Source organism: Calidris pugnax, unplaced genomic scaffold, assembly GCF_001431845.1.
Source record: "Calidris pugnax isolate Ruff unplaced genomic scaffold, ASM143184v1 scaffold20, whole genome shotgun sequence".
Taxonomy (NCBI): domain Eukaryota; kingdom Metazoa; phylum Chordata; class Aves; order Charadriiformes; family Scolopacidae; genus Calidris; species Calidris pugnax.
In genome coordinates, this window is record NW_015094510.1 from 27252086 (window position 1) to 27265788 (window position 13703).

Genomic DNA, 13703 nt, shown 5'->3' on the forward strand with positions numbered 1-13703 from the left:
TACCATAATCGAGTAATTTTTGACCCAAGGGGCTGGGCAAAGAAAAGGGAAATACTGAACTGTACTAACCAGAAATTACTTTTTTGAATTAAACCAGTCTTCCATAGAAAAGAAAAACAATTTTGGTCTCTTCAATACGTTAAAGCTAACAAAGAGAGTGAGCTTTGTGGGGGCAATGTGGTAAAGTCCAGTTGTATTCCAGTTCCAATTGCCAAAACATTCCCACTGGCTCATTTTTGGGGGAATAGGATAGATGTCAGAAAAAGCCATTTTTGAAGAAAATCTCTTAAGCAAGTAGTTATTTTTTGAGCTAAGGTAGATTGGCAAAAGAAACAGGTAGGAATTAACATTTTTTTTTCCAATTTTGACCTTGTTTTTTATCATTTAGCCATTTCAGTTTGCACTTTTCAAAACTTTCTTTTTTTAACTGCACCTGGAATTTTTAGTAGAGGTATTTTTCTAAAAGCAAAAATTCATTATGGCAAGCAAACACATTGCTTCTGCTTGCCAATTTTATTTGCCTGTAGGGGGCACATCCCTGGAAACCAACTGTCCTTGAGGAAACCAACAGTCCTTACAGAAACGAACACGACCAACATGTCCATTGAAACCAACCCATAATAGTAGATTTCAAAGCAGATTACACTAAATAGGGAACAGTATCATTTCCATTTGAAAACAAATCAGCTTTGCTTAACGGGGAAGGAGTGACAGTCGTATCAGAAATATTACTGCAGATTGACTATTCTTTTGATTTTTTTTTCAAGTGTAGACACCTGTTAGATTTAATAAATGGTGCTTTTAAGCTTGTTTTCCTTTTCAAAATGGGTGCTGTGCTTTCCTCTGCATGAAGACTCTTTACTTGATTGTTATTGAAGCAGAGAAAAGGCCAGTAACACCCTACTGTCTCTTTTTCCATACATTTCTGAGATGACAGACTAGCAATGAGATGTTCCACATAGCAACAACTTACAACATGAAAGAGAACGCTGCAGCAGCTCCTTCACAGAAGTAATCTGAAGAACAGCCAACCCAAATATAAAGCTAGAGCCCAAACAGACTGCCAAAGTAAGAAGCAGCACTTCCTGTTCTGAGAAGCTTCAGTTTTATGTCAGAAAGCACATAGAAAGGTGACAAATTCTATGTAAAACAGTTTCCATTTAAAAGTCTGAAAACTGAAGGTCTGTTTTAAAACATCAGAAGCCAAAGTGTAAGTGCAAGAGCTGCTTAAAACGAGGGTTTCAATTCCTTCAAAAGAGCATGAAGCAGCATGTAGTTGTTCAAAGCAGCTTGTCTCACTATGGCATGTACAATGTTGGCCAAACTCACTGTTCCTGTCGTCTTCTGTAGTTCAGTAGTTGACACCACAGTCTGTAGTTCTTGATCATTTATTATTGCTCTTAAGGTGGCCTAAAAGGAAAAAAAAAAGTAATACTGTTTCCTTCTCTCTCAAGCTATGTTATCAGCACACTGCATGCTGTTCTGCTTCCCGAACATAACTCAAATCCTTAAGTCTTTGCATGTCTAGGTTTATAAATATTTCCCTTACAACACGGGGACAGTCACAAATAAAGGAATCCTGTATTTACCAAAACACACTGATAGGAATATTAAATTAGGTAACTCTACTTCTTAGAGAGAAGACTAATAATGACAATTAAAGAGTAACTTAATTATATTTAGCAATGAAAAAGAAGCTAAGTGCATGTTGCACAGAAAATATATAATACAATGTAATGCTTCCTTTGAGATTGTTTTACATATGAATTTCTATCCAGTAGTGCATGTGCATTCCAGTCTTTACCTGCGTACAGTGAGGGATGAATCCATAGACAAGAAGTCTCTCGTTGTTAAATAAAGACTGTATTTGAGCAGGAGCCTGCATTGGCTCTGGTGCGTCTATATTAAACTGTTGCCATTTAATAGAAACTGAACTGCATCCTGGAGACAGTATTCTAGACACCTGGCTCTGTATCTGTACAAAGAAGCAAAAGAAATTAGCTCTGTTTGTTAGCAGGCTTTCCAAAGAAAACATAATCTCTCAATAGAAAATAACATATTTCCCACGTGAATGGAGCTAATTTATTTTTCTTTTTTTTTGAACAACTAAAACAAGCCACATACTATTACTGATAAAAATGAGTCTAATGTTTGGAGGTACTTCACTCAGACGTTATTTTACTGGCTTCTGAAATAATGAGACTTCTTTAAAGTAAAAGCTGAAATTTGAGAATAAAGTTTTTATCCATCAGCGTTGCCAAACAGGCTAGGGGATATGGGCTGCTAAACTTAGCACCATCTCCTACACGTGAACTCTGAGATACGCCAACAGTTCTGCACATCTCCATGGCCTGCTCTGGATAGTTCTGCACTCAAACGACAGCCAGAATAGCAAGAGGAGGAATCTAAGCTTTCATCCATTCCCCTGGGCCAAAACGTGCCAGATGCCAGCCTTGCTGCAGCACCTTCTTTCTCTACTGTCACTGTTCCAGGAGGGACCAGACTCAAGGCATAGCATAGTGCTGTAGACACATAACTACCAAGGGAAACTGAAAAGCACTGCATGTTGGGTCCTAGACTGCCTGAAACTTCTAGATGCACCAACAGTCAAAAGTTACAGAACACAATTGCTACAGACTTCGTCACTATAGCCAAGGACAATGTAGACGGACTGTGGCCTCTGACAGAAGTAAAGCCATGTTTTTCCATTCAGGGACAATTATTTACATAGCTTCACATTTTTTTTAAACTTTTTCCAAGTTGGTGTTATTGCACTTAGCAAGAAAAGTACAGGAGCTCTCTAAAAAATAATAGAAAAAATAAACCAAGTCATGGCTTTCTTGTTTTCTTTTACACATTCAGTGACCAATCTGAATGAGAAGGTAGGGCACCTACAGTGACAAATTCCCTCCCTGATCAAAGAACTGAGGGGGTTTCTACAGGTCACATATCCCTTCCTATAGCACATGTGTTCCTGCTGAAAATAAGGCACCTTTGTAATACTCAAACGGAAGACTTCTCCTTCTCACTTCATATCAATTTATATTTGAAATAAAAGAAGGCTTAACAAGCATTTATTCTTCCACCTTCTATCAAATGTTTCTTGAACTATCTCATTGAAATAGCAAAGCCACGGGATCCTATGAAAAGTAGTAATTTCCATTTTGAGATACTGAAGCTATGCAGTAGCAGATACTGTTATAGCAGACAATGATGACAGAGTGAATACGGTCAAGATTTATAAATGTACCTTTGTCTCCCAGTTACACTTTGATTTCAGGTCAAAGTATTCAAATGCTCCAGCACCATATTGGGACAAAGATCTCAGCATGTGTCGATTTGCTGTGGAACTAACAAAAAAATTCTTTATGTAATTATTGAATTCAATTGTTCATCTGATACTATTTCTAATTTTTTTTTTAATTAGTACTGCAAGCTTTCTAAATCTCAATTTTTTAAATTCTATCCCTTTTTCAGGGGACAGACCAACTGAAAGCAATGGAGCCAATGAATGTGCTGCTCTGTTAGAAATTTCCTAACAGCATTTGAGGAGATTGCATGGAACACAAGTTTTTACGTGTCACAGTGCAGAAAAATTAATTTAGGTTCAAACACCAATAAGACTGCATCAAAACAATCCTGCTCTTGAGCTAATTAACCTCAATCTCAGTAGAGCTATTTAGCATGGACATAGCTATCTTAGAGCAAAGTTCAGTGTCAGCAGGGAATGTTACTGTTTGAACAACATGGATATAACCAATACAGTATCGCTTCTTAGCCTGACAGAACAGCAGGCTCTGTTCAGTCTGACTACTGTGAAGATATTTCATAGGTATAAGCACAAATGAGAGCTTTATAGAGGATTAAAGGAGAAAAATTAAGCAGATGAGAATTCTTTTGGGAGAGAAACAGCACAGTATGTCCTGAATATTTGTTGGACAGAAAGTAGACTCATTTCTCAACAGGACCATACCACCATCTTAGCGACCTAGTGAATCCTCACCAAAACCCCTCAAGGCAAAATTAAATAGTACAATTGTATCTATGCTAAGAACACGTAACATCTTGGGTTTAAGGTTTATTGCTCCTTTAAAAGTCTTTTTACAGATTAGGCTGCCTTGTACAACTCTGTAAAGTACAAATCTTGCAGTATTTAAAAATATTTTTTTCATTAATTCAGCCTTCAAGAAAAACACTCCCTTTGTCTACACAAGAGTATGAACAAGAGTAAACTTCTCTTTTACACCTCTTCACCATTATTACTTTACCAATGTAACAGTCAAACTACATTGCAATGAATTTCAGTGAGTTTTTGCCTGTTCCTCTGATCATTGAGAAGTCTAGAGCTTACTTTGTCTTTAAGTAATTAACTTACAAATTAATATTAAATAATAAAATTATACGACTACTAGCATTGCAATGAAATTGCACTATTAAAATGAGACTATACCAAAATGTAAAATGCAACGTGTCAAAATGTTAACTCTTGTATTTTCCAATTATATTATTAAATAGTATAGTTATTTTAGTGAACAAAGACATGAATAGCTAAGACCTGGACACCGAATTAACGTCATTGTAGGCATCTTACCTTCGAAAATCCTTACAGATTTTCCATTACATTATTAAAGGTAGACAAACATTTCTGCATTTAATCTAAACATATATATATATTTAAGACAGTACAATCAGGCATCAGACAGTTCACAGCTTATTAACCTCTCACGTCAAATAAATTATCAGTGATTTTAAACAAATGCAATTGCTAACTAACTAACTTTGTACTTACCCAACGCCACATGTAAATAACCTTGTATGTTGGACATTATCTTTCACAATCTGGAAGGTCACATTCTCATTCTGAATGTGCCCATCTGATATAAGAAGAATGTTCCGGTGTCCTTGAGAAGGAAACAGCAGACTTAAGTAACGTAAGGTCTTCCATAAATCAGTGTTTCCCGATGTTGCAGTAGCAGACTGAAAAGTAAAATATTACAATTTTAGTTTGAATTTAATTAATTTTTTTCCTAAAATAACATATAATGTATAATTTAATCTTTACTTCATTATACATGAGTCTTGGTTTCCAAATATAAAAATTGTACAGGTTTAGTTAGTGTTGTTTTCCCCTTTGTGTTACTCTGCATTGATCGCCATTTGCATCTTACCATCCCATTTCCAAGACATCCATTATATTAGTATCTTAAGCATTATGGTGTCCTCAAGGAGCTTTAGTTACAGCTGAGAAGCCTGCATCTGGCACTGACAAAATATGGTATTAACCAAAACCTGCTGTCCAAAATAGTCTACCTCTGATCTTTTGGTGCCAAAGCATTTTCCTTTTCACTGAAAGTCCCTTCAGTGAATGGACAGCGTAAGTAAAGTGGTGCCTTTGCTTACAAATTATAGATTTCTGGAAGGAAGTAAATAATTTCCTCTCTTTTTGCTGTGAGCACGCAATGAGAGGTATGAGACTCCAAAAGATAAATTTAGGGGGAAACACTGAAAAATCTCCTAACACTGATAGCTATTCAGCTCCACTTAAGCAATCACTTAAAACCAAACTGGAATTAATATTCAGATGTGGCTGGGCTTGTTACTAGGGAAAACAGACTTCAAACAGACTAAGTTACAGAAAAATTTTAGAAGCTGACCTAAAGAAAAATTAAAAAGAGGAAAAGTTGCCTAACAGAGCTTTGCAATGATAAGCATCCTATACAAAGAAGTATTCTTTACAACACAACCAAACTTATTTACTTACCATAATAAACTTTTTCAGTGATTCCACATCATTTATGATATTCATTGAAAAAGAAGAAAACTCTGTGAAATCTGTGAATAAAGATTGATATTCAGAGCATTAAAATATGAAGCATGTAGGAACAATATGTATAAGTTTTCAGACTGGAATGCCAGAGTAGCAGCACTCCATCCTGTAGCAGCACTCCATACTGCTACACATTCCTGGAGTATTATGTTCAATGTATTATGCCGGTTGGATAATAACGATGTGCATAAAATTAAGCCATGACAAGAAGGCAAAAGGTGCCTCACAGGTAAAAAGGAAATAAAGAAACTCACTTGTGCCAAATTTGATTACATTCACTCTTTGTCTGTAACCAAGTAGTTCCAAAACACGTAAAGCAATCTGCTTTGCTTGGTGTAGAGCTGGACCTGCCATAGAATTCGAGCAATCTAATAAAATAATAAATTCACTGCACAGGTGCTCCTCTTCAAGTGCTGTTTCAAACTCTGGTTGGAATACAAGCATGCAAGCCTACACAGGGAGAAACAAAGTCATCAGCGCAGTGGACAAATACTATTTCATTAAAAGTGTACCCAAATATCTTCATTTTTCTTATTATGGAATGAGAGCAGAATATAGCTGTATTTCAAAGTTTAAACAAATATATGTAATTTACTCTTAATTCCTGAAAAGGGCAACTTCCCTGTCCTTTATCTATATCCCAGGTACCACATGAAAAATTGAAAAAGGAATTTTGTGGTTATATGTTCATCTGATTCCCTCTTCTGCAAACAGCATTGGGTTCTCTTGTAAAAGTTTAAAAAAAAAAAAAAAATCACAGCTATGATTTTTTACTATTATCACTGCCACCACCATCAGTTTGTAAGAAGTACTAGAATTTAAAAAAATACGTAAACCAGAAGTGCATACTGTCCTTGCTGTGAACAGAGATGCTATAAAAAGCAAAGGCTTTGAAAAGCAGAACAATGAAACGCTTGAAGGAGTGAAAGTGTTTCCAATGGAAACACAAACAGGAATCTCTACCTTTTTTGGTTTTTCCTTAGAGGAATAGCAGTATTATTGCAGTGATCAGAAAGAAATCTAAACTAATACATTTAAACTAAACAACTCTGATCAAAAGGAAGAAAAACAGAAGACATCATTGTCAGGAAGAAAACAATCTTATCTGCCATTTGACTTCTTTTAATCAATTCCATTATTGTATTGACAGATTGGTAACACAAATACTTTACATTTCACCTCTGCAGCATTTTACTTATTTAAGAAAAAACAATATAAAAAGGAGCTGAATATAAACAAAAATGTAACTCTCACAAAAACTGTGGGAGAACGAAACAGCTTCTAATAACGTGAAATCACGTATTTTAAGTTTTACATGTATTCCTCAGGCAAGGAGTTACTGTGAGTGAAGGTAAAAGAGGTTGAACTGATCCTTCCTTTCTTACTTAGCCTTTTATTAATGTTTTCCAGTGCTGACAATGAGCTCTTCTGTGACACAGCCACAGCTGGATTCTGTTTCTGGGTGATCCCAGAGTGCTAAAAGTGCAAACTATGTCTTTTTCACTTTTAAGTGAAAAAGAAAAGATTCATATAACTTTGAGTATAATCACTGCAGCATGTAAGATCTTCTAGGAAGGCCAGATGCCTTAAAATAAAACACTGACAGATTCTATAAATGTTTGTGCATAACATGTAAATACAGCCCTACAAATTTAATGGTTTAAAATTTTACTTCTTTTAATCAGTGTAGTGATTGCATGACTCTGAAGCTACTTCCAGCCTCAGCCATGACTTATTTGTTCACTTCCAGTGCTGCAAATGCAACACTCCTCTGAAAAACTGTAGTAACATTTTTATGAAATACAAACAACAGCACAAAGTATTTTAACAGAAATGACTGGACACTGTGTTGAAACACAGTTACTCTCTTACAAGGCAGAGGATAAATCAAAAGCAACAAGATTCTATGCAACTAAAAAGAAAATTAATTTCTGGAGAATACTCAGCTTAATAAAACAGATCAAATTGACCACCGTCCATGGTGTGAAACTTTTCTTTGTCTTTTACCCATCAAAACTAAACTGTTCCCATTTATTATGTTCAAGCATATTCAGTATTACCTCATGAACAGTACAAGCTATTCAGTACCTCACTCCTTTTGTTGGGATGCTTCTCCACCCACATTCGAGGAAGGTAGACCTGAGAAATCCAGATATCTAGAACAAAGCCACTAATGTCCAAAGAGCTGTTCTCCACAGTCTTAATTACAGCCTTGCAGTCTGTTTTCTAGAAGAGGAGAAAAATATGCATTTAAATATTTATTTAACAACAATACCATGAACATAATTTACTTTCTGGGAACAGGGAATGATGACAGCAGATTTAACAGGAGTAGTCTCAAACTTTTTTGCCAAAAAGTTTATAGAAATTTTACAAGTTACAGCTTCTATTTACATATTACATTCTTTACGAGATCATTTTCTTTCCTGGATGTATTTTTAGATAAGAAGAGAACCAAAACAGAAAGGCTTCAAGCACCACAGAAATTGTCATCCGAGGGAAACAGAGGACCAAGCTGTTTGCAGAATAAGCAGCACACAAAGCCAGATGGATCTGGCACAAGTGTTTTCTAGGATAAAAGTTCCATTTTAAATACACAGCAAAACTGCCAAGGCAGAGACATAGTTACAGTGAAATTAATTTACCTTTATTTTAAGTTCATGTGTCCAACTGTGTATGCGTTCAATAGTAGATGGCATCTCAATAGACATATCCACAGAAAATCCACTAAATAGAGAGAAAAGAAAAAGAAACTGGAATGGCACTCCAGGGACGATGATGTTTAATCTGCCTACCATGACATCTCCATAAGAACGAGCTACATTTCCTGTCTTTCTTAACTCTTTGGATGAAAGTGGAGAACACTGAACTAGTTAGACAAGTTTCTGCCCCCAGGATACCCAAAAAATACCCATGCTGATTCATGATGGTTATTCATAGTTTAAAAGGTTAGAAGGGATCAAGAGGCCATTTGGCATGATCTCCTCTATAATACATTACTTAACATTTTAGCCAATTATCTCTTCATTTAACCTAATGTTCTATTTTCTAAAGCAAAGCTTCGTAACAGACAGCCAAACTGGATTTCAGAGAAGGCAAGTTCATTGTTTGCCCTGGCTGACTGTTCCAAATCTCACTGCTAAAACTGCATGTCTTTTTTTCAGCTGTAACTTCTAGTCTTTGCTTCTTAATTTACTTCTGTAATGACATTATTTGATAGGTGCAATCGTACAATACGAGATACATAAGAGACACAAGATACCACACAATGTCATGGAATCACCTCTCATTGTGCAGACAGAGGTCAATGTCTGTGGCCTTGAGGCTGTTGGTTTTTTTCTCGTTTTTGTTGTTGTTGGAGTTTGTGTTTTTTATGTTTTGGTTTGCTTTTTATTTTTTTAAGGTCTTCAGATTGGCATTTTGCCAATTTCAGTCAGTCTTACCTGACAAAGTAAAATAATCTCTTCACTACTTCACATTTTGTATATTTTGTGGCTGTATTAGCCATTTCTGCCATAATGCTCACAGTGGTTGTTTGTTCCAGGTTGTTGACTTACTGGGTGAGTAACAAACCCTGGGCTATTGGTAGTCGCTGCATTCCAGGATATAATCTCCCAAGATGTAGATGCGGAGGGCTGCAATCATTTCATCTGTATGTAGCCTTGCATTTTTCAGTTTTACAGCATTTTTGTTACATGGGCCCATTTCAATACTCTTGACTATTCTGAGTCCTAACCTCAATCATTCTTAATGTATCATCTTTTGCATATCATATGGGCAATTATTTTCTATTTACAGCCACATCTCCATCATCTTTAAGATGACTGTGGATGCAATACATATGGACAGCCCCAAAGTATCTGCAGAGAGAACCAGCCTGCAGCCAGAACATTATGTTATTGATATAACATTAGTAAGTTTGCACCTAACTTGGATGTTTTTGTGCTGCTCCCTCTAGAACCTGAAGCTGGAAAGAGTGAGATAGAGATTCCTGATCTCCATTCTCACACAATAACTATTCTTAAGCGCTTCCCAGTTTTTATTCATATTTCCTCATATATGGCAGACAAAGCAATCAAATCTTTAGATGATCTATACAATATTTTTACTAATCAGTAGTAATTGTACTGAATAAAAGCAAGTTAATAACAGGAAACACTATTTCAAGATTAAATATAACTGTAGAAAATTATAAAAGATATGGGTTTATGCCAGCTTTGCTGACAGAAAGAGAAGAAACTAGGACATGCCCATAAAAAGCATTTTTCATGGTTTTTAATATGGAAATATGAAGAGCATTAAATTTTAACACATTTACTGCTATTACTCTCTGCATTGTTCATTATTCAGGTTGAGAACAGCCAAATACAGAAATGTTACTGGGAATAAAATTATAACACTCAGTTTCCAAGAAGTCTCACTTGACCAGCAACATCACAGTTTCAGATAATTGTATTTTTTTTTATTTAAAATGCAAATGCAAAGAAGGGTAAAATATTAAGTGCATTGATATTGAAAAAAATGAAGATCATGCTCTCATTAAGTTTTGTGACTTAAGAATTTATATATAATCCTTAGTAACAGAAATGTTTCTGAAACAAAAGGAAGTTTCTTTTAGTGAAGAAAAAGAGTGTAATAATTAAAAGTTATTCCACTACGGTATTACTTAGGTGAGTAATACCTTAGTGGAATAACTAAGGATAACAACAGAGTAGAGTGAAAGGTGAAATTGAACCAGTTTATTGATAGCGTATCTTACCATCAAATATTCCATATAAATAGAAAAACAATACATTCGATGTTTTTATTAATCATGTAAGTTATTGATAAAATTAAGCAGATAATAGTAATGAAAGTAACTTACTTTTTCTGTCGTCTTACTCCTTTAACACAAACCTTTTTTACTGTATGCTATAAAGAAAAAAAAATATTTACCCGCACCAGTTATGAAATATTTGTATGTCATTCCTGACACTTATCACCCTGGAGCTCCTTTCTCTTATTTTATCACTAAGTTAGGATTGCATAGAACCCCCTTTATTTAATCGTATAGATTTGTAATCTGAGCATCATAGCAGCTAAAATTAAGACAAATGTATGACGTTTCTCTCCCAAAGACAGAGTAAACTTCAGACCTCAGTATAATACCGGTTCAAAGGTATGATTGTTGAACAGTCAGATATACGATACAGCTGTATGATCTCACAGGACTAGGACCACAAGGACCATTTCTGGCTCTCTGCTAGTGTTTAAACACAGAACTGACCTCCCCTCCCACCTGGAGAATTCAGGAGCCATCAAGGGCATGCAAAGAAACAGATGGGCAAACTTGTCCCTGAAGCAGAGAAGGATAACAGCAGAGTGTTCAGCAGATGCTCAGTTGGAGATAATACAATGTCTTTGCAAGCCAAAGCAGGAACAGCAGCACAGAAACAGCAGGTAACTCAAACTACAAGATCTAACACGTGCCAACTCAAGTCAACTTTCTAAGTCCTGCAGGAGCAAATACATCCTCAGAGATAGATAGAGGCTTTCTACCAAGCACAGCATTCCTATGTTTGTGTTCACGTTGCTCTATGACAAGGACATAACCAATTACCTTCTAATAAAAGAGAAGAAATGAAAACAAACAAACTTACTGAAGCCTTTTGTGTAACTACAATCCCCCAAGCACAGAACTTTTGCTTCAAAACAAGAAGATGCTGTTTTATGATTGTATTTTAACAAACCTGTGTCTTTTCATTTAATGCTTTGTCCTGTTGCCATGGTGACACAGAAGCAGGCAGATGAAAGGTGATGCAACCATGCTGAAAACTCAGTTCAGTGATATAGGTGATTTTGATCACAACTGTACAACTTGGAGGTAAGTTTCCAACACTTATTACAAAAACATCCTAAAAAAACCAACAACAACACAACCCACAAACTAGCTTTAATGACATCATTAAAGCCTATGTTTTCCAAAGCAATAATTTAATTAAAACTGAAACCAAATGCTAACACAGAAACTATTATTTGGTTTTGGTGAAGTTTAAGGAAAAATGGGACTATGATAAGAAATGTCAAACTTTCAATAATTCCTTAATGTCTGGCAAAAAACTGATCAATAGTAATTAAGTAAATTAATCTTTTACCAAAAAAAAAAAAAAAAGGAAAACAAAAGGAAAAGGAAACCACCTGAGAGAGACATAACTGTTTTACGTAAGCCATAGCACATATTTAAAGAAACAATAGTTGTTTTTAAAAATGACCAAACGTATGGTCCAAATAAGGTCCAAATAGTAAAAATGAGTTTCCCAACAAGGACATGATTCAGCACCAAATCTATAAATGGACAACTGCAAAATTTCCAAGTAGGTACTAAACCACAATATTCAACATACCGGTGCATCTTGGTCCATTAGATAGGCTCCATCACCCTGACTGATCGCTTTCCGATACTCCCTATGTGCTTGTTTCTTTTCTTTAACCTATGAAAAATTGTCCCAAAATAAGTCATTTCATCTCTATAGACAGAAAAATTAATCAATAGTCTCCTAAATGACGAGACTACCTTGAAATCCAGGCAAGTGGTAACAACAAAGGATCTTTAGATTGAAGAAACTACATCAAAGGCAAAGAGCAATAACATTTTACCTCTCCAATGACGTGTTTTCCATTGATAAAAGCTTCAAATCCACAAACAGCAGCTTTATCATCCAAAGGAAAGACATATTTAGCTTCAATCGGTTTACTGTTTTGATTGGTGTAGGTCTGAAACATTACTACCTGAAATGAATATTTTTTGTGTAACTGTAATGTTAAAATGTGATTAAAACATCAATACTTTAAGTATAGCAGCACAACTGCTTTGCACCATAAAACATCAATAGGTACGCCACCACTGGAACCTCCATTTGTACCTTAGAAATGAAGGTATAGCATTCATCAGTGCTTCACAAATAAGTATCTCCAGAAACATACAAGGAGCTGTAGAACTTTAAATCTCTAAATCATTAATTAAATCTCCTCCAGAAAAAGGAAGACCATGACCTTCTAAAAGTTATCTAATATACTGGCAGAGCTGGAGCTGTCAAGCTATTGCCTACAGAAGTCACCACTGCAATAATTGTTTCAAGCCTGTAAGGACTAAACAAGAAGGAAAAATAAACCTCCACAAAAAAACTGGTCTATTTGTACAATATACTGAAAGGGATGTTTGGAAAAGCCTATTTTTCCTTCTATAGGTATAGTATCCATCTTCTAATGACAGAATTTCTGTCTCTGAGGTGGCAGACTGCATCTGACTTTCTTCTCACATCTGCTCTTCAGTTTACTTCCCATGTGTCATAACAAAACTCTAGCAATTCCTATTTCCCCTTTGCTGCCACATCTATTGCCCCTTGGCATCTGATCATTTCTGGTTTATGCTCTGCACCTCAGCCTTATAGACTGTTTTCTGCTTTGAGGGACTGGGTCATAGAACAGATGCCACTGGATAGTTATTCATTCCATAAGAAACCGGACAAAACCCAAATCAAACCAAACTCAAAACCAAACCAAACGACCCTCAAAATCTCTCATGAGAAGAATAGTTGTTGGAAAGGTATCAAACTCATCAGGCAACAGTTTGGAGTGTCCAAATAGCTTAAGCACAGACTCATTTGCAGACAATTATTTCAAACCATTTTCTCTCGTTTTCCCCTGCTTTCAACTTTCTTTTTTAAGGCACGTAGGCAGAAAACAGACTTAAAAATAAAGCCAAGCCTTTCACTGTCCAAAAAGTTTTTGAGCTTTTGGCATTTGTTTGACTATATGTCTCTAAGAATAAAAACTGTTCCGAATCAGTTGCAGGACTTCCATTTAGACACTGAATTGCCCCCCTCCCCCCCCCCCC

The 13703-nt window shown here is 35.8% G+C and overlaps 1 protein-coding gene across 5 annotated transcripts in view; it reads right to left on the bottom strand.

Moving 5' to 3' along the window:
• The window catches only part of PARP4 (poly(ADP-ribose) polymerase family member 4), a 47280-nt gene that overhangs the window by 11727 nt on the left and 21850 nt on the right, over positions 1 to 13703 (bottom strand). For all 5 annotated transcript variants that reach the window (XM_014966138.1, XM_014966137.1, XM_014966135.1 and 2 more), the window contains 12 exons: positions 12464 to 12595; positions 12211 to 12297; positions 11557 to 11721; positions 10692 to 10738; positions 8473 to 8554; positions 7916 to 8053; positions 6082 to 6277; positions 5762 to 5832; positions 4790 to 4977; positions 3251 to 3350; positions 1805 to 1975; positions 1330 to 1410 (listed from right to left, as the gene is read on the bottom strand). In XM_014966138.1, coding sequence (XP_014821624.1) covers positions 1330 to 1410; positions 1805 to 1975; positions 3251 to 3350; positions 4790 to 4977; positions 5762 to 5832; positions 6082 to 6277; positions 7916 to 8053; positions 8473 to 8554; positions 10692 to 10738; positions 11557 to 11721; positions 12211 to 12297; positions 12464 to 12595 — 1458 coding nt within the window. The remainder of the gene's footprint in view (positions 1 to 1329; positions 1411 to 1804; positions 1976 to 3250; positions 3351 to 4789; positions 4978 to 5761; positions 5833 to 6081; positions 6278 to 7915; positions 8054 to 8472; positions 8555 to 10691; positions 10739 to 11556; positions 11722 to 12210; positions 12298 to 12463; positions 12596 to 13703) is intronic.